This window comes from Megalobrama amblycephala, linkage group LG13 (genome assembly GCF_018812025.1).
Source record: "Megalobrama amblycephala isolate DHTTF-2021 linkage group LG13, ASM1881202v1, whole genome shotgun sequence".
Taxonomy (NCBI): domain Eukaryota; kingdom Metazoa; phylum Chordata; class Actinopteri; order Cypriniformes; family Xenocyprididae; genus Megalobrama; species Megalobrama amblycephala.
The window spans coordinates 17,991,524-18,013,550 of NC_063056.1; the positions used below are offsets into that span (position 1 = coordinate 17,991,524).

Consider the following 22,027-nt stretch of genomic DNA (forward strand, 5'->3'; position numbering starts at 1 on the left):
AGATGCAGTGTTAAACCTGGCTAATACAAATAAACCTATTTATTTATTTCTTTTTAAAACAATGTACCATTCAAATGTTTGGGGTCAGTATTTTTTTTTTTTCTTTTAAAGAAATTGATAGTGTTATTCCGCAAGAATGTATTAAATTGATCAAAAGTGACAGACTTTTATAATATTACAAAAGATTTCTATTTAAAATAAATGCTGTTCTTTTGAACTTTCTATGTATCAAAGAACCCTGAAAAAATGTATCACGGTTTCCACAGAAATATTAAGCATGTTTTTAACATTGATAATAATAAGAAATGTGTCTTGAGCAGCAAATCAGCATATTAGAACGATTTCTGAACAATCGTTTGACACTGAAGACTGGAGCAATGACTGTTTTGCCATTGCATTATTTTTAAAATATAATAAAATAAAAAACAGTCATTTTAAATTTTAATAATATTTCAAAATATTAGTTTTACTATAATATTATTATTATTATTATTATTATTATTATTATTATTGAATGGTGGTGGTAGTATGTACAGTATAACAACTGAAATGTTTTAAATGCTACAAGTGAATTTAGTGATTATGTACAATATTAAAGATGTAATTTTGAGATTTGCCATAGTTGCTAACTTACATTTAACAGTGTTATTAAATTACTTGATCTTTAAGAGAGCTATAGATGGCAAAGATGATCTGAATGTAAAAATTAATAAAATATATCTGCAGATACTGAGTGATAAGTTAAAAGAAAACTGTAATATTGGCCCTACCCAGTGTGGTACAGATGTATCATGCATCGCTTAGTTTATTATAAAAGTTTAATTAAAAAAAATGATTATAAAAAATGTTACGATTTGACCTTTTCAGCATTCCTCTGTTAGTTTGAGCTGCTTGACATAGCAACATTGGCTTAACCAATGATGTGAGTTTGGGGTGTGGCTACTTGTTTGTTCAACAAATGCCAAAAATTATAACCAGAGACAAACACAGAATATCACCAGTGGCATGTATCCAATGACAGGTGTGATATCAGTGTCAAATAATGGATAATGTTCCATTGTAGTCTTTAATCTTCTCACCAAAAGTACTAATGATAATGTTCTATTTGCTGCGCAACTAAAAAAATCAATAAGGTTCCTTCAATGTATTGACACAGGGTCAATAACCCGTAACCCACTAGAATTTTCGGCTAGTTGCTCACAATCGCCAGAATCCATATGATTAGGTTTCACTGAACCGGTCTACTGATTTCGTCCATATGTCAATTGAGGCTTTTTATATCCATCCTGTGCTCAGGTTGGTCTGTGGTCCCCTTCATGTTCATTGGCTGTGGAATAGACAGTGTGTTTAATCCATTTTGGTGATGTGGGCTTGTCTGTGAGGAAAAGCGAATTAAGGCACTACAGTTTCACTCCAGTCTTTTACATAATATATAAAATTATTTAGTAAGATGTTTTTGTTAATGTCAACCTCCACATGAACACAAGCATGCAAGTCCAGTGGGAATGGAGAGCTGAGAGTGACAATGTGGAATGTCTTTCTATCAGTTTTGGAAAGAAGAGGAAGTCCAAGTCGAGAGAATTGTGGCAAATTTTTCAAGAAGTGGTACTGGCAGTGGTCCTTGTGGGTCTTATTCCGGGGTAGAGTTTAATCTCAAGGGACTTTTGAGGGAGGAAGGGCTGGAGGAAGAGTCTGGCATGGCTACAGTCTTTACCCCCATCTTTTTCAGTGACGATTCATCCGTAACAGAGATGGAACGAGTGAAACTGGGTCGCACTGGAGGAGCAGAGTCTGAAAAGCAGACAAGAGAATCAGTTTTTACCACAAATGCTTCTGATTTAGCGTATCATGTTGCAACAGTTTTGTTAGATGAGTCATGATGACTTCCATATTATAGTGAAGTTGCATCACAGTGCTGACTAAACTGTAACAGCTGTTATGCAGTGTGAGACATTCACCAATAGAGGGCAGTGAGAGATGACAGAGAGTTCACATTGAAGATCTATAAATCTAGAAATGTTATAATGAAAATTTATTAAAAAAAGTATGGTTCAGCACTATTTGTAGGTCATGATTCAGTAAGCAAATTTGTGATATTTATTGATATTCTTATTCTTATGCTATGCTGATAAATATAATTTCAGCATTTTGCTTGCTTCTTCTCTGAGATGTTACCTGTTAAGGTAATGTCACTCTTGAGTTGGCAGTTGGTTTCCTCCTGCTGTTTTCTCTCATACTCTCTCACCTGCTCGATCGTCATTCCTGCAAGCACAAATATTTGTTGTACGTTTGCTGTGTATTTGCGAAGAATTAAGACAGATGACTTACAGCATTCGAGTCTCAAGTGAGGGATCAGGATTCTCATGTGTACTTAACAGAGCATGTGATGAATTATGGTAATGAAGCATAACTATACGTCTCATTTACCATGCCACTCGTCAATCCATGCCACCGCCTGTCTGTGTCCCACCAACAGAATGTCACGAATGTTCTATGATGAATCATAACATGCCGTAATATGACACATGATGGGAATACATGAATAAAAAGCTTGATGTAATGCATGGGATGTTATGGTCAGTACCCTGTGAATGAAGTCCTCTGTTCTTCCCTGGAAGCCGTAGACCTCAAAGCTACAGGTGACTCTCTTGTAGGAGCACATGATGGGTTTAGTGGTGTTCCTCCAGCCATCCACTAGGGGTCCCCGGCCTGTTTTCTCTGACACCCAGTGTCTCAGATCCTGTTTGTTTTAAGTAGATACACATTACCTGCTGAGTGAGCAGATCATTGCTTGTTCTTGTGTGTGTGTGTGTGTGTGTGTGTGTGTGCATGCTGTGCATGAATCACTGTGCAGGGGTGACATTACTTTTCACAGCTGGTCATGTGGTGTCCCATTTTTAAAGCGTTAGAGGCACAAATTCCATGCTTTTTGTTGTGTGACCTATCAGATGCGCTTGATAAATGATTATCTAACATAAAATTAACCTAGCATGAAAAGTAGCTAATATTAAACACATACATTTTGTTATCAGCCTTGCATAAAATGAGTGATTTATCTAACAAATCAAATCTTTAATATTTTAACATAATCAGCTTAATCGATGTTCAGTTAATTTAATGAGCAAAAATGTAATATTTAGCTTTGTCCCACATTTTCTTTTTGCTTAAAGGGGTCATGAACTGCGTTGTTTTGTTGTTTTATAATGTTTCCTGGGGTGCACTTATAATGTTAGTATTCTTTTTACATCAAAAATTGTCATAATTTAGAAATATAAGGCATTTTTCCTACCCTTATTTTAGCCCTCTGATTTAAGGGACGTCTGCTGTGAGACTTCAGTGTAAACGCCCACTGCTGTGATTGGCTAACATCTTTAAATGTGAAATAACTAAGTATTACTCTCTCGAAAACATTTAGCAAGTTTACTATTACCGCTCTCAAGGTTAACTAATCATCAAAAGTGTTGATTATTGCATTATATTTAGATCTATGGCATTATATTTAGATTGCGGCATGAAAGGTTGCAGTGATGAACATTGTAGCCGAACACAGACATGTTGTTGAGCACATGAAAGCAGTGATCTCGTCATTGCAACTCAATTTCTGCACACTAATGAATGCTTTCATCATAACTAACAGTGCAAACGTGATATAACTAAGAGATTCGATGAATAAAACGGGAGTTTTGGTGCAAGTTGCAACTCAGTCGCTTAAAATAACTTGGGCTGTTTGATTGACAGCTCCAGCGATCGTAAAGGAAGCATTACAATTAACACAGTTAACATGTTGTTGCATTACAGTCGAGTCCATAACGTAAAAGTCATGTGATTGATTTACCAAAGAATCCATGGTGAAATGTACTGAATACAAATAAATAAAGCTCAACTGAGACATTCACATTGTTGAAAATAAATAACCATATTCCTAGCATTAGGATCCTTTGATAGGTAATGTTATTTTTGTCCTGTATCGCTCTTCTCTCCTCGTCATCTCACTAACACGCCAGTGGGTGGGGCTAATGTTGCAATGATGAAGTAGGCATTTCCGCTATCCCTGGGCCGGGTGTCAATCAAAGCTTTTATTTGACTAATGAGGAAGTTTTCAGTTTTGAAACTTAAAGGATATTCTTATAGTACAATGACCTCTTATAAATCAAAAGCTCACAGAAAAATTGATTTCTCAATTCATGACCCCTTTAATAATGTTACTGCACCCCAAAAAGTGTAACCTTTCCTTTCAATTGTGACACCCAAGAAGTAACATTATTTGGACCCTTTTTAAAGCTTGACAACGTAAAGTCATCTTATTCTATTTTCAGTTTCCACAAGTTGTATTGTTGATTGCATTTATCAAGCTCAACCAATCAACTCTGTTACTGTTATATTGTAACAATTATCAAACAAATAATTTACTTCATGGGGAAAACCACCTAGCTCCTATTTTCCATATTTAGCATTCATTTTTATTTAATGCTAATGGTATGTTAATATAATTTTAATTTCTGAAGATTGTCAGACCCTATTTTATACCGTTTTTTTAGCACGTTTATTTTAGCACTGTGATTATCAGGCTCTGTTTTTGTTCATTTATTACAGTAATTGACAATTACAGAACATAATTAGTCTTTACTATATTATTTGAAGTATTTATTCACCCGTCTGTTGTTTTGGTCCCTTTCGTCTGTCTGTATGATATAATAGTTTGCCTTATGTCAACAAGTCTGAGTTTGTCTTTGTATCTCAGCTGGGTTTTTTTTTTTCTCATTGAAAGAACTGTAATCCTTGGATTTGTCCTATTCCTAACTCGGCATATGACAGCTATGGATTTGAGGTCGCACATGACTGAATCAGAGTGTAAAACATGCTTTCCTCTGATGTATTATTTGTCCACTGAAAAAGCAGCAGATTCAGATGAACTGTATCTCTAAGTGGAGCACACGGAGAAATGTGGTTTTTATGTAATGTTTGTCTTGTGGTTTTTGTTTCTGCACTTGTGTGCACACATACTTCTGTAGAGCTATGTAAGTCTCTGTTGTGTCATTTAAATGCTAGCTTTGAAGACCTTTGCACTGCTGTAAGGGTGCAAAGACCTAGAGAACACAGTAAACTGGATGGTTATTTATTTGTGAGTCAAATTTGTTCACCGTTCAGAATTGAACTGAGAATTTAATTCCAATTAAATTTGATGAACATGATACAGATGATACATAAGATTCATTTTTAAGGAAGAACAAGCAATTTAGTCAATAAATTAAGTGGATTTAAATTGTTATTTTTATAAAGTTATCTGAAAACAATGTTGCTTAAAAATTGTGGTGCTGTATTATTTTCAAACAAAAAATAAACATCCATTTTAAGAAGATTTTAGATTTTTACTGTTCGATTCTGCCTTTTGTTTCTGATTAAATCAGATAAATCATTACTAATTTGTTCTTTTCTGTTCATTTTTAATACACTGACTATATAAAACCACTAAATTAATTTATTTATGAAATCATCTTTAATACATTTCTCACATAGTATACATATAATATATAATTGCTTTATATTTGAGGAAGGGGGTCTCTCTCAAGGGGATTACTGTATATTTGTGGGGGGTCCTTTACATAAAAAAAAAATGTTTTGAAAATTTTGAAATTTGATGTTCTTGTTAAAGGGATAGTTCACCCAAAAATGAAAATTCTGTCATCATTTACTCACCCTCAAGTTGTTACAAACCTGTATACATTTCTTTCTTCTGCTGAACACAAAAGAAGATATTTTGAAGAATGTCGGTAACTAAAGTGTTGATGGGCCCCGTTGATTTCCATATAGAAGTCATTGGGGTCTATTGACGGTTTGGTTATTCATATTCTTCAAAATATCTTCTTTTGTGTTCAGCAGAAGAAAGAAATTCACACAGGTTCCCTTGAGGATGAGTAAATGATGACAGAATTTTCATTTTTGGGTGTTATCCCTTTAACTTGACAGCACTCAGTTTAGTCTAATGAGCTGAGATTTTTTTTTTTAGCCTACATATCAGTAGATAAATAGGCATAATTAGTCAAAATGAATGATTTATTTATGTTTTGACAAAACTTGTGTTAGACTAATGAAATTCCTCTTATGTAGGCTGCTGTTCCATACATTCCTCTTCCTGACGTTCCCGATTCAAATGCCAATTTAGCATCCGGTGGCGTGTGGCCAATTCAATTCACATTCCAACTCATGAATTGAAAATGAGCCCACTCATAAATTCTAAATTTTACCCACCCCTGATTTAGTTTTGCCATGCATTTATGCTGAATGTATATGTACCTCCGACTTCTTGTAATGCTTATCAGGGATCGGATCGCACAAAATATCCAGAAAGCAGACACTGTCTTTTGGAGTTGGGTCATCGCCAAACATCTGCACAGGAGACATCAGACAGCATGGTCAGACAAATCATATCAAAGAAAACACTGCTTTCTTATTCCAGCTAGTCTACAATGCCCAAGTAAAATATGACACTGTAACTTAAAGTTTTGTAAACATAGAAGAATAAAATTGCACCAACTTCTGCATCTGATTGAAGACAAAGGGAAGCTGTTTCAGTGCTCAGCATAGCTCAGAGCAATCTTAATATAAAATGCCACACAATGCAACCGGTTAAACATTCTGTAGCCCATTACAGAACCTTGACACACTACATAACAGAAAGACCGTAGGGCGTAGGCAGAGACTGTGAATTAATGCAAAAAACATGGAAACAAAGAGTGCAAAATCAAGCCTACTATAGGCAGAAGTACTGAATTATGCAAACTACTGCAGGCCAATGGAGAAAGAAACCAGATAACAAGTCTTAACTTAAAGGAGACTGTGCAGCATTGCAGGTGCTTTTTGCACCCGCTGGAATCTAAGAGAAGAGAATGAATGAAAAATAAGCAATTAAGAAAATAAGTGGTGTTCTGTTCTCTCTTTTGTGGTCTCTCTCTGTTTCAAAAACTTTGCAGTCTTTTTATGTTGTTTATGGGTTAAAAACAATGCAAGTGTTTTAACAAACCCCTGCTCTTTTCCCTCTCCTGTTCTTTCCTCTGTCTTTGTCTTTTTATCTCTGTCTCCTCATGAGAAAAGCTGTTTACTGCCTCTTGTCTGATGTGTTGACACTTTCACCAGTATTATTTTGATTTGTTTGGCTGTGCTGGAGTTGTGAAACTTGTATGCAATGCCTGTATGTTGATGTTCATTTGGAGGTTAAGTGCATATGTAATATACACAGTGCTGGATAGATTACTTACAAACTGTAGTCTGTTACTGATTCCAAATTACATGACAAAAATTGAAATTAGTAATGTAATCCATTACATTACACATTTTATTTGATTACTTTTAGATTACTTTTGGCAACATGAACTGGATAATATTCTACCATACTGATATTAAAATACAAAGAGAAAGAAAATATATCCCATTCTTTATCGACAACATTAAGTGCATTAAACATTGCATTTTGTCAGGGTTTCCCAAACTGGGGTTTGTGAAGGAACTGCACAGGGTTTGTTAGTTTAATAAAAAGCTAATAATTAGATCAAAATTAAAGGGGTCAAATAAGTCTCTGATGTCCCCAGAGTGTGTATGTGAAGTTTTAGCTCAAAGTAGCATGTTAAATTTGTCACTTTTTGAGGGAGAGCAAAAACTTTCTGTTTTTGTGTGTTTCCCTTTAAATGCAAATGATCTGCAGCTCTTATGAAGAGGGTGGAGTTTCAAGAGCTCGTGTTAGCAGCTCCAAAAGAGTGCCCCAGGGATGACGCGTTTTTGTAGTGCCCCAGGGATGACGCGTTTTTGTAGGCCAACCCGGAAGTTAGCGGCGCACGGGTTCCCTCGGTTGAAAGCCTATGCATTTTTCCCATAGACTTTTGGAAAATCGCAGAAAATAAGCTCTGTGTTTAACAAAGGGTTATGACACTTACACGTTTTGTCTATCAAGATAATCTTTACAAGTGAACACAACATTTATAGATTTTGAAGCCTAAATAAAGTTGTCAGATATAAAAAGCTAACAGTAGGCTATAAACGGACTACAGCACACCATGGTCGCGGATCAACGTCGTCACCACCAAGCGTCCTAAAACTGTATTTAAAAAACAACTTTATTTAAAAACATGCTCGCTGATTATGATCTGTGCTGTTATGAATACTTTTCCACTTTTTCATGAGAAATGCTGTCCAAATGTCCCGTTTTTAGTGATGACGTCTAAAGTCCCCGCTAAAGGAAGTAGTCCCTTTTAGCAACTTGTTAGCAACCGCCGATTTTAAGACACAGTAAAGGTTTAAAAAATCACAAGTGGGTTATAACTGGTGTGTTTTATGTCATAGATCAAAACGTGAAAGTATTTAGAGGCTTTGTTAACCACAGACCTTATTTCAGGCGATTTAGCAAAAACCCATTCAAAAAACCCATAGACTTTACGGCGTTGGAACCGGAAGTCCTAAAATGCTAACTCGCTTCCGGGTTTTGCCTACAAAAATGCGTCATCCCTGGGGCACTCTATTACCTCACGCAGACTCACTGAAAATGTCTCTGGGGCAGGGTTTATGTAAATTTTAGGGTTAGTAATGTCACCAGTCTGGGAAGAAGCTCGTTGTAGTTCCTACCAACCGTTTGTTGTAGTCCTTAAACAGAGAATTCTTTAAAAGAAAATATCTCCCTTTGCATTGAACTTTCAGTGCTGTAACTTTGCAGATACTGTTTATGCTCTAACAGCAACATTACACACTAACTAAAGTTAAAAAAGTGAAATCGCACTGAACCACCACTTTAAAATAAATAATACAAATTATAATAAATTATGTTTAAAAAAAAAAAGAAGCCTTCCAAAGACATGGCAATGCATGGTTAAATGACTTACTGAGTAATAATTCAAATAATTAGGGGCCAAGCACCGAAGGTGCGGAGGCACCTATTGTTATTGTTGGCGTTCTTTTTTTTTTTTTTTTTATTCTTCTTCTTCTTCTTCTTCTTCTTCTTCCGCTCTTGAAGTCTATGACAGCCCATAGAACCGCTTGCGGGAAAGTTATGAAATTTGGCACACAGTTAGAGGACAGTCTGAGCTATGTCCATAGCAAATTTGGAGTCTCTATCTCAATCCCTTTAGCGCCACCAGCTGTCCAAAGTTGCACTTATGTTTATGCTAATAACTTTTGAACCGTAACAAAAAATTGAAACAAAATTCTTTTTTCCTCTGATTCCTTAGGTCAAGACGAATCGATTGCACCATATGACGTCATTTTCCGTCATGAAAATTTTTCCGCCATTTTGAATTTTCTGAAAAACGTACTTTTTCGAACTCCTCCTAGGCCGTTACTCCGATTTTCACGAAAATTGAACCAGATCATCTTCAGACCATGCCGACAAAAAGTTATGGAATTCAAGTTGATTCCTCAAACCGTTTTCGAAAAACACGCGAACAAATTGTACGTAGTGCTTGTGAAAATAGACATAAGACTGTATCTCCGCAACGCTTTATCGTATTCAGACCAAACTTGGTACCTGTCATCACAAGCATGACCTGAGGCAACATGCAGCGTTTCGGCGCAGCGCCACCTACTGGTGCGGAGATATGAAAAATTTATGTTTTTGCTTATAACTTCTGATGGGTTTGGCCAAAAATCATAAATTTGGTCTCGTTGGATTGGGGGCATCATGCTGAGTCGAATGCTAACCAATTTTCCCATATCGGACATTTTGGCCGTCGGCCATTTTGAATTTTGTGCTAAAATGCTGTATTTTACGAACGCATTAGCGTATCGTTACGAAACTTGGTATTGGTCATCAGCACAATGCCCTGAAGGAGCCTGAGAAGTTTCGGACCAGCGCCACCTTGTGGTCAAAAGTTATAACAAAATTTACAAAAATGCTAATAACTTTTGACTATGTTAACCGATTGGAATGAATCTGGTCTCAGTAGATTCTGTGGGTCATGCTGAGAAAATAGATATCAAGTTTGCCATAGTCAGCTGAACTTCCTGTCCGCCATATTGTTTTTCTTTAAAAACCTACTTTTTCGAACTCCTCCTAGACCGTTGCTCCGATTTTCACCAAAATCGAACCGTATCATCTTCAGACCATGCCGACAAAAAGTTATGGATTTCAAGTCGATAAGTCAAACCGTTTTCGTATGCCGGAGCAAAGAATTTGAGATATGATGCAAAAACGACTCTTGAAGCTGTATCTCTACAATGCTTTGACATATTCAGACCAAACTTGGTATGTGTCTTCATAAGCATGACCTGAGGCATCATACAGTGTTTCGGCACAGCGCCACCTACTGGAGTGGAGATATGAAAAATGGCTATTTTTGCTTATAACTTCTGATGGGTTTGACCAAAATTCATAAATTTGGTATGGGTCATCAGGACAATGCCCTGAAGGAGCATGAGAAGTTTCGGACCAGCACCACCTTGTGATCAAAAGTTATAACAAAACTGAAAAAATTCTAATAACTTTTTTTTCTAATTGCTCACTGTTGCAGTTGGTCTGATGCTCACAGCCATGTTGGCTGGCTTCTTGTGCCTTTTTTGTGCTTGGCCCCGTAATTGCTGCTTGCAGCTATATTTTTATTCTTCTTCTTCTTCTTCTTCCGCTCTTGAAGTCTATGGCAGACCATAGAACCGTTTGCGGGAAAGTTATGAAATTTGGCACACAGTTAGAGGACAGTCTGATCTATGTCCATAGCCAATTTGGAGTCTCTAACTCAATCCCTCTAGCGCCACCAGCTGTCCAAAGTTGCACTTATGTTTATGTTAATAACTTTTGAACCGTAAGGGCTAGAAACAAAATTCTTTTTTCCTCTGATTCCTTGGGTCAAGACGAATCGATCGCACCCTATGACGTCATTTTCCGTCATGAAAATTTTTCCGCCATTTTGAATTTTCTGAAAAACGTACTTTTTCGAACTCCTCCTAGGCCGTTACTCCGATTTTCATGAAAATTGAATCAGATCATCTTCAGACCATGCTGACAAAAAGTTATGGAATTCAAGTTGATTCCTCAAACCGTTTTCGAAAAACTCACGAACGAATTGTACGTAGTGCTTGCGAAAACAGAAGTAAGGCTGTATCTCCGCAACGCTTTATCGTATTCAGACCAAACTTGGTACATGTCATCACAAGCATGACCTGAGGTACCATGCAGTGTTTCGGCACAGCGCCACCTACTGGTGCGGAGATATGAAAAATGTGTATTTTTGCTTATAACTTCTGATGGGTTTGTCCAAAAATCATAAATTTGGTCTCGTTGGATTCGGGGAATCATGCCGAGTCGAATGATATCCAATTTTCCCAATTCGGCCATTTTGGCCGTCGGCCATTTTGAATTTTGTGCTAAAATGCTGTATTTTACGAACGCATTAACGTATCTTTACAAAACTTGGTATGGGTCATCAGCACAATGCCCTGAAGGAGCCTGAGAAGTTTCGGCACAGCGCCACCTTGTGGTCAAAAGTTATAACAAAATTTACAAAAATGCTAATAACTTTTGACTGTATTCACCAATTGTAATGAAACTGGTCTCAGTAGATTCCTTGGGTCATGCTGAGAACATAGATATCACATTTGCTATAGTCAGCTAAACTTCCTGTCCGCCATATTGTTTTTCTTCAAAAACCTACTTTTTCGAACTCCTCCTAGACCGTTGCTCCAATTTTCACCAAAATTGAACCGTGTCATCTTCAGACCATGCCGATAAAAAGTTATGGATTTCAAGTCGATAAGTCAAACCGTTTTCGTATACCGGAGCAAAGAATTTGAGATGTGATGCAAAAATTACCCTTGAAGCTGTATCTCTACAATGCTTTGACATATTTAGACCAAACTTGGTACATGTCATCACAAGCATGACCTGAGGCATTATACAGTGTTTCGGTGCAGCGCCACCTACTGGAGTGGAGATATGAAAAATTGTTATTTTGCTCATAACTTCTGATGAGTTTGACCAAAATTCATAAATTTGGTATGGGTCATCAGGACAATGCCCTGAAGGAGCCTGAGAAGTTTCGGACCAGCGCCACCTCGTGGTCAAAAGTTATAACAAAATTTACAAAAATGCTAATAACTTTTGTCTATATTAACCAATTGTAATGAAACTGGTCTCTGTAGATTCCTTGGGTTATGCTGAGAACATAGATTTTTTTCAAATTTGCCATAGTCAGCTAAACGTCCTGTCCGCCATATTGTTTTTCTTTAAAAACCTACTTTTTCGAACTCCTCCTAGACCGTTGCTCCGATTTTCACCAAAATTGAACCGTGTCATCTTCAGACCATGCCGACAAAAAGTTATGGATTTCAAGTCCATATGTCAAACCGTTTTTGTATACCAGAGCAAAGAATTTGAGGCATGATTCAAAAATGACTCTTGAAGCTGTATCTCTTCAGTGCTTTGACATATTGACACCAAACTTTGGAAGTGTCATTGTCACCTCACTCTGACCATACCACAACAATTTGGACACAGCGCCACCTATTGGTCGAAAGTTATGAACCAGTAAATCCTCATTTTTGATAATTTTTCAGCTCTTATGCCTAAAATGATCTTAATACGTCTTTAATTGTTCACTGTTGCAGTTGGTCTGATGCTCCCAGCCGTGTTGGCTGGTTTCTTGTGCCGTTTTTGTGCTTGGCCCCATAATTGCTGCTTGCAGCTATATTTATTAATGTGTTTGTCAGGAGATGATTCAATATGCAATGTTGCAATGTTAAGAAAACACTCCTTAAAAGTGAGATGATTTCTGTAAATCCAGTGATCAAATGCTTTATGGTCTCTCAATTTTCCATGTAATTATAGCCACCTGACTAGTGGCTGGTCTGTGTGTGCAATTTCACAGAAATCGAATACTTGAATGTAAGGGATATGCTTTTTTAGAAAGGAAAAAGAAGAATTAGGGAGAATCAACAAATAATAATTGATTTACTGCCATTCTGTGAATAATATGTAATCATGTAATCAATAAAGTAACTGTAGTCTGATTACAAGTTTTTTTTTTTTAAATTTAATATAATCTAATTACAAGTATTTAACTTTTTGAATCTGAATAACCAGGGTAACCAGTTTATGGGCCCCATTGACTTCCATAGTATGGAAAACAATTACTATGGAAATCAATGGGACTGACGAAAGTGATGTGACATGAAGGTCAAGTATGGTAACCCATATTTAGAATTTGTTACCGACATTCTTCAAAATATCTTTTAGCAGAAGAATAAAATTCATAGGGGTTTGGAACAACTTGATGTTGAGTAAGTGATGACAGAATTTTCATTTATGTGTGAACTATCCCTTTAAGTCATGAGTAAGCGAATGTGGGAGTGTGTCTGCTGGTATGTGGAGAGAAAGTTGGATGAGTTGGAGGAAATTGTATCATTTACAAAGTATCAATAACAAAACTTCCCCTGCCATCTCCCTCGCTCTTTCTTTCTCACAGGCAGACTTGCTCATAAATCTCTGAGCTGCTTTGTGGCAGGTTGGATCTTGTTTAAGTCTTATTTTTCATTTCTTAATAACAGAGAGCACTCCGGGGCACAACGGCCCCTCTCTCTCTCTCGGTCGCTGTATGCAAACAAACACACAGCAAACCAGTAATAACTCAACTCATCTCAATAACTACTAAGTAAAAAGTCTGAATGACAACACAGCAAAATGAATTGTTTGTTTGCAGCTATACTGTCTGTTTGTTCACTTTATTAAGCAGGAGTCTCAAATTACCTGAAGGCCAGTTAAAAAAAAATGTTTTTACAACCTAAAACTTTAACTGTCTACAGTTATTTGTGCAGTTTTATGGTTATTGATGCACAGAAGGACCTCAGAGTGACTCATGATACTGTGTTTTCTGAGAACAGCAATTTTGTCCTTGCAGGTATTATCCCATTAAAGGATTAGTTCACTTTAAAATGAAAATTACCCCATGATTTACTCACCCTCAAGCCATCTTACGTGTGTATGACTTTCTTCTTTCAGACGAATACAGTCTGAGTTATATTAATAATCACCCTGATGCTCCCAAACTTTATAATGGCAATGCACGGAAGCTACCTGTTTGAAGCTCAAACAAATGCATCCATCCATCATAAACATATTCCACACGGCTCCAGGGGGTTAATAAAGGCCTTCTGAAGGGAAGCGATGCATTTGTGCAAGAAATATATCCATATTTAACAAGTTATAAAGTAAAATATCTAGCTTCCGGTCAAACGGCCATACGGATTCTACTTGCGTCTTAAGTATGGCGTAGCATAATACCAGTAGTACTTTGCGTAAGTTACAAATAAACAGCCCTGTTGATTTAAATAGCACTGTCAGAGCTCTATCAATTTGCTACACATGTACACAGCTGCTACACTCCACCTCAGGGCAACAGTGCCTTTAAAAGTGTCCTGTGGTGTCCTGTGTCACAGGAGTGAGGAGGAGTGTTTGGATCTGCTTACCTGACTATTACTACTGCTTCAGAGACAGACACAAGCACAATGGCCTTTACAAGGACGCGGCAGCTACGTGTGCCTCTGATGAATCGTCCTCCTTTAAGAGGATTATCTCCTGTAAGAACACACACTGTGCATCTGTGTGTGTATGTGTGTGTGTGTATGCATGTGTGTTGCCATCTCTCACTCACATTTTCACTGCAACCGTTGTCATTCTCAAAGTGCGTCTCAATCTTGACATGGAACCTCGGTAGGAAGGAACACTTTTGGAAGGAGTAAAGAAACGAGAGAGAGAAAAACTATAAGGCGGGAGAGTGAGGTGATTATGTTGTATGCTCAGTGGGGTCAGTGAGCACAGAGCAAACTGCATGAGTTTGAGCTGACATGTGAGAATACTTACAGTGTACTCTGTGGTAAAACACCAATGGACGGAGAAAAAGAAAAGTATGCAGAAGAGAAACAGAGTGTTAGGTTACAGTTGGTTACTAGTGCATTAAAAACACAAGTTGGATGTATGCGCCATGAGACGGCACGTTAATATTCAAACACTGGTGTATTTATTGTAACAAAATCCTTGAACTGACCTGTAATGGTGTAAGGGTAGAAGTTCCAGGCAGTTTCTGTTATATAAAAAGCCATGGGAACAAACTTTCTCATCCAGGTTGGCAGTTTGCTGAACACAGACAAAAAGGGAAATGAGAAAGTGTTATGATCAGTGTAGGGGGTGATGCATTACAAGTAATTTGTTATGTTATGTAATCAGATTATTTTTTTCAAGTAACTATTAAAGTAATGAATTACTTTTAATTTACAACAAAATGTCTAAGTTGCTTTGTTTTTCCCATTTATTGAGTGACAGTTTTCCTGTCCCCATATTGAGAAAAATCGGCAGTAAGTGAAGAGGCGTTGTGTGCGCTTACTCATCTCACTTGCACAAGAACAGAGTCAGTAATCCTCAAAATTAATAAAAACAGTGAAATGCAATCTCAGAATACTGCAAAACCTGCAATAATTAAATCTATGAAATGAAACAAATATACTTTGTGTATTTAATCTCACTTTATTAACCAATGTTAATGCTGCTGACCTTCGATGATGCAATTAAACCATACTAGTAAGCAAAAATGACTTTAAATAAACACATTTGTGTTTTATTTTTTATAATTTTTACTGAAGTAAGAGTGTTGAACTAACTTCTCCTGCATCCGCATCTGAAAGGTTTGTACGAGTTGCGCTCTCAACTATACAGGCGTGAATTTGCATTTCCTGCAGCCTGAGGCTTGGCTTAGTCATTTCACTTTTGGTGTGAAAGGGCCTTCACAATTGCCAAAAATAGAACTTGTTTGTTTTTTTAATAACAACAAAAAAGCAAGCCCAGACCAGTTGAGAAAAAGTAACGCAGAAGTAATGTAACACATTACTTTTCATAAAAAAGTAACTAATGCAATTAGTTACTTTTTAGGAAGTGATGCAATATTGTAATGAATTACGTTTAAAAGTAACTTTTCTCAACACTGGTTATTATGATGCAACAGACGCATTATACAAAGATATAAACAACCCTCAGCTTAATCCTGCATGAAGTTTGAAATCAGTAAGATTTTAATGCTTTTATTCAGCAAGGATGCAGTAAATTGATCAAAAGTGACAGACATGTAATGTAATGTTATATTTCAAATAAATCTGTTCTTTTAAACTTTACATTCATCAAAGAATCCTGAAAAAAATCTTAGCAGCACACCATATTAAGCAGCACAACTGTTATTTTAAATTGCATAATATTTTACAATATTAGTGTTTTTACTGTATTTTTAATCTTACTGACCCCAGACTTTTGAACGGAAGTGTACATTGTTCAATGGTTGGCTAAAATTATTTGAAAAAAAGTTAATTCTGAGAAAAAAAATCTCGCATTGTTTGTTTGCAGTTGCCCTTTGTTTTGATATTTTGTGTCTTATTTAATCATTATTTAAAGGGGACCTATAATGCCCCTTTTCACAAGACGTAATATAAGTCTCTGGTGTCCCCAGAATGTGTCTGTGAAATTTCAGCTAAAAATACCCCACAGATCATTTATTATAGCTTGTCAAAAACATGCAATATGTAAAGGAGCTGCTACTTTTTCCAAAAGAGGGTGAAGCTTTAACAGCTCATGCTCTGGTTGCTCAACAACAACAAAGCTGGAGAATCTCACACAGCCAAAATGAGGATTGTCAGTAGCAGTGTTCAGCGTTAAATTGTTCAAACCAGAGTCAGACACTGATGGAGAGACTCAGGAAGAAGTTACAACTTTTAAAATGCAACTGAGCGTTTCTGAATGGTTAGTGGATACATTTTTGTAGTTGCTGCGGAGTTGATTCAACTCATTGACTAGCATGTACCATCATGTTAATCTTTTGTGCAAAACCCGTATGGACGCCCACTATACATAACGTACCTGTTTGCCAAACAGAGCCATACACACCAGGCTAACGTTTATGATTGCTATCAAATGCTGTGAATGGTCTAATATTTTTTTTCCAAAAATATCACTTTTTTTGGCAATCGAGCTTGCCAGGGTCAACTTGCAGGCTATCCAAGCTAACGAGACTCTAAATAGTGTTCTGTGCTCGTCTGTGCAGCCGACGACAGAACGGTTAGCATGCTTTGCTCAAACCTTTGCCATGGCCTTAGAACTGGTACAGCATTTTTACTTGTGAAAACAAAATGGCAGCACCATGGGTGGAAACATGCAGATTAGGGGGCGGTAATATTATAATAAGATCCCCTTCCTATGTCACAAGGGGAGTGAAATCTGAGCAGCTCGCTTTTTCACATGCTTGCAGAGAAAGGATTGCCAAAACAAAGTTACTGGGTTGTCCTTTTTCATGTTTTCTGTGTTGGTAGATGCACCGGGGAACTGATTATAACACCTAAACGTGGAAAAAGTCAGATTTCCATGATATGTCCCCTTCAATCATGTAAAGTTTGTGCCCAGATACTTTTTAGGGCCGCTGTAGATATGTATGTGTGCTGGGGTAAGAGGTCAGGCATCCGTCACAATAGCTATAAGTCTCACTTCCAGAGGTGTCTGGTGCCATCTGTCCCTCACAAAAAACGCAGTCAGAGTCCAAGAAACCCCACTACAGAGAGAGAGAGAGAGGGAGGGAGAACAGGCGCGAGAGATAATGAACTCAGCACTGTAAGATAAGGCAGCACAGACAGCGGTTGAGATTTACAGCCTGAGGACTTGAGTGATGGATGGATGGACAGAGGATGAGAAAAGAGGGGTGGAGAAGAGATGTAGATCATTCACGGTCAGCCAGCTGTGTCGAGTGCCACGGATGTGGCTGTGCGTTGTCACACTCTCTCTTTCCCATTCCTGAAGTGACAGACATTTCCACAGTGTGTCCTGCGGAACAGCACATTCCCACCAAACAACTGGCAATACATTACAATCCTTTGACGCTCGTATCTTGACGATACAAGTTAAATTATTCATAATTACAATGCAGTGCTTCAGCATGATGTACTTGTAAACAGCATATAATGATCTCATCTGCGGTAATATCAGCATTTGAATTAGACTCACATGCTTCACGATAAGATTTATTTGACCATTAGGAACTTAATGCTCTGCCCTTTTGGTCTTTGCTAACACATTAATGGCTTGAAAAATTTGTTTTACTGCTAGAGGTGCAGTAATTCATATTCACCACAGCATCTAATGACTGAGTGTGTGTGTGTGTGTGTGTGTGTGGGGGGGTGTTTTGTCCTTGTAGGGCGAGAGTGTAAAGAATGTAAGAAAACAGGCAATTACAATAAGTGTCTATGCATGTTCACAGCGTGGGATGATATCAGACTGAATGCCTACGTGATCTTCCTCAGGATGGTTATGTTGCTGTGCAATTCTACTTAAACCCAAAAGGGAGAGAAAAGGTATTTTTGGAGGGAAAGTGAGCGATGGACGGAGCTCTGCTGCATGCATAAAGGTGTTAGCTGCAGTCATCAATAATAGCCGATCGCAGGCACGTTGGCAGGTGGGTGATGTAAACCGTGAACGAAACAGGATCGCTTATGCATGCACGTGTGTGTGTGTGTGTGTGTGTGTGTGTGTGTGTGTGAGCGAGCGCTCTCACCTGTTGAGGTAGATGCGTTTCTCTGTGATCTGACCGACTCCGTGTTTGTGGTCTGTGCAAGGTTCATTACGGACGACCTCCACCCCTTCGCCTCCCCCGCTCTGCTCTCTGCTGTGCTTGCTGATCATGTATAACTGGCCGATCTTGTACTGAGGAAGAGAGAGAAAAATTGCTGACCTCTGTTTGTGACCTCATATGTTTCATTTCTCTTTTTTTGGCCTTTTTTTAGATGTAGGTTGAGCAAAATCCTGGGTTTTAGAAATGGCTCCCTTTCAGCTCACGATTTGGAATGTGAATTGAATTGGCCACGTTCCACATGGATGTTGAATTGGAATTTAAATTGGAATGACAGGAAGTTAATTCAAATAGAGAGGTTTCTTTATTCTTGCGTAAGACAACATAAATATTTACCTCACTGATCTGGACTATTTCGGCCAATTTAATCTCTGATATGGACGCTTCGTCTCAACTGATTTAAGTTTAATAATGCCAAATTACATAGCAATCAAGATTTTAATTTTGCCATGCAGCAATAAAAAAGTGATCACATTGTTTTATAGTCTATTGACTATATATTACCATTTATTACTATAATTTTATTTATTAATAATATGTTGTATAAATTAGGGCATTTTGGAAAAATTTGTGTTCTGCCATAATGATCCATGAAACAAAATTTAATTTGTTAAATATAATAAAACATCTATAAATTGAAAATTTCAATTAATTATATTACATTTCTCTAGGTACCATTTTGCAATCAGACATTGATTTTTAATAATACATTTTGTGGTATGTGCTATTACGATAACGTAGCAATTTATGGAAAATTTATTCTGAAAAAAAAAAAGAAAAATGTTATTAACAAAATGATCAATTTCATGAGTTTATTTTATTTTTATTTTTATTTTTTGAGAATGGCTTGTCCCATAATCTATTAAATAAAAATTGACTATGCCTAATGAATCACCTATAAATTAAATATTTTTCTTAAATTATATTACATTTCTATAGGTGCCTTTTTGTGATCAAACATTGATTATTAATATAATATAATATTTTTTGATAATATATGTGCTGTTATGATAGCATAGAACAGTTTTTATTCTGAGAAATGTAAAGAAGTGTAAACAAAATGAGTTTAAAGTTTTTTTTTTTTTAAATACTAAACAGTTACTTAAACTATGTTTCCATAAAATTTACCTTATACACAAAATTGAAATGTCGCATAAAACATCCCATGTGTTCAAGAGAACAAAATCATCACTTCCTATTGGGATATTGGGATATTCAGATGCCTGGTGTTTAGGAACTGAGTCGTGTGAGACACTTCTCGGAGGGAATTAAACCAAATCATTTTGATGACAGACTTTGGCTCAAGCATTTCAGAATGATCAAAACCAATATTTGAGATGCTGTGCAATGAAATTGGTCCACTGGTTAGTCCAGTTATCCAATCGCATCCACTTTTGAGACACAATTTTTGTTGCGCATTGGGAGATTTATTCGGTAAATGTGTTTCCATCACTGTGCATGTCTTCTTACCAGATAAAAAAATGATCCTCCTCAATTGAGCTCATACGTTTCTCATGCGCATTTTTAGAATTTATGAGCAGATTGGCGCTTCCATCCAAGGTTTTTTTTATGTGATATCCCAAATTGCACATAAAAATAGGTGGATGGAAACATAGCTATTGTCTTTGTCATAGTGTGCTTGATCTTTCATCTGACATATGTTTTGTTTTTTTGTCTAAAGTTTGATGTTCTCCGAAGAGCACACATTTTTTTCAGGCTAATTATTTTTCCACATGTTCTCCTGAAAAAATGTGTTGGCTGCACCGACAATGTTCCTGCTTTTTGTCTGAGGACTAATTGTTTTGAAATCTGTTTACGTGAATAATCATTGTCACTGATGATGACGACAAAGACCTTGTGAGGCTTGAAGCATAAAAACGGCGTCTGTACGCACAACAGAGCTTCTCCATAAAAAGGGGGTGGTGCTCCTGTCTGGAAACTATGCGGTCTAGTGCTGATGTAGTCCATAGACGAATTCTAAGTCAGACTTTTAGGCCAGGTGTGCTTGTGTGGGCTTGTCTGAACGAGCACAAGTTGGCTACTTGAAGGTGAAACATAGACAGACTAAATAATCCCTGACCCTCGTGTAGAAAGCCGAAGCTGTTTGTGGGAAAGACCTTTGTGTTTTGTTTCTAGCCTGGAGGTGAATCACTCACTCCTGCCTTCAATTGAAAGCACGTAACTGGTCAGACCCGTTTTGGTAAAGAAACTGAAATGGGGAGATTATGAAATACAACCCACAGACATCCACAGAACTAGATTAAGGATTCATCTGCATAAACAGAGTGGAATAAACATCTCAATAGTGTTTACTTTCATGCACACTAATCATGTGGACAGCTGCAGTACACACAAACATATGGAAGGCAAACCCAAACACATGTAAAAAGTTACAAACTTACCTCATCGACAGTGAGCGGCATGCATATCCGGTATTCTTTTATCAACATGTTTTGGTTTAAATGAGGTTTGCTTTATCCTTTTGCCTTTCTCTCTCTGTTTCTCTTAAGCGTCTGTATCCTACTTTCAAACTGTGTCAGCGCATGAAACTGTCAAGCGGTTTCCGTAAAGCAATGTTGCACCCCTCTTCCTCTCTCACTTCACTGATGTCAGAGCTGCTCCTGTAAACTCTGCCAATGTGTATCCGCCGTGTTTATTTTATTGTTCTCATAGTCTCTCTGTCTTTTGTCTGTCTTTCTCTTTCAGTGTCCCTCTTTCCTGGCTCTCTGTGTCATGAATGCACTCACTCCCTTAGCATTTAGTTCTTCCGTTCTGTTTTTAATTTATGGTTTAGTGTGATATTGCAGAGATAAGAGCAAAACCGAAGCTTCCTCTCTCTACTTCTCTCTTTCTGTGTCTGTCAAAGAAGAAAACAGACTGCAGTTCATGTGTAACCTTGCCATGTTCTTTGCCCCTCCCTCTTCCCTCCCCTTGTCTCCGTTGTGTGTGCATTCTTTTCTTCTGTGCTTATCTTTATTCTCTTTCCTCCTTTACTCATTCCTCCCCTTCCCTCCTCCACCTGACTTTACTTTCCTCTGCTGATTTCCCACACAATACCAGCTTTCCATCTTTTTCATCTTTCATAACTACAGTCCTACTTTCACTTTCTACCTCTTTCCTTCTTTGTCCCGCTCTCTAATATATCAATATAACTTTACTTTGCCCCAGATCAAACACTCACACTCTGTTTACAATACAAAATGCACTTGCTCAGCCTGTAGAATCCTTTCTGCCAGATTGTGTGTGTGTGTGTGAGAGAGAGAGAGAGAGGTTTACACTATTGTTCAAAAGTTTGGGGTCGGTAAGATTTTTTTTTTTTTTAAAGGAATTAATGCTTTTATTCAGCAAGGACACATTAAATTGATCAAAAGTAGCTGTAAGACATTTAAAATGCAAAAAAAGAT

The 22,027-nt window shown here is 37.2% G+C and overlaps 1 protein-coding gene across 1 annotated transcript; it reads right to left on the bottom strand.

Moving 5' to 3' along the window:
- Nucleotides 1–800: 800 nt before the first annotated feature.
- pitpnc1b (phosphatidylinositol transfer protein cytoplasmic 1b) lies at nucleotides 801–21,525 on the bottom strand. The gene is made up of 10 exons (XM_048153101.1): nucleotides 21,026–21,525; nucleotides 18,549–18,697; nucleotides 15,015–15,103; nucleotides 14,831–14,838; nucleotides 14,622–14,693; nucleotides 6,295–6,387; nucleotides 2,585–2,740; nucleotides 2,428–2,491; nucleotides 2,176–2,262; nucleotides 801–1,791 (listed from the first exon to the last, which is right to left on the bottom strand). The coding sequence occupies exons 1-10, from the start codon at nucleotides 21,071–21,073 to the stop codon at nucleotides 1,631–1,633; spliced, it is 927 nt and encodes a 308-aa protein (XP_048009058.1). The 5' UTR covers nucleotides 21,074–21,525; the 3' UTR covers nucleotides 801–1,630.
- Nucleotides 21,526–22,027: the final 502 nt, after the last annotated feature.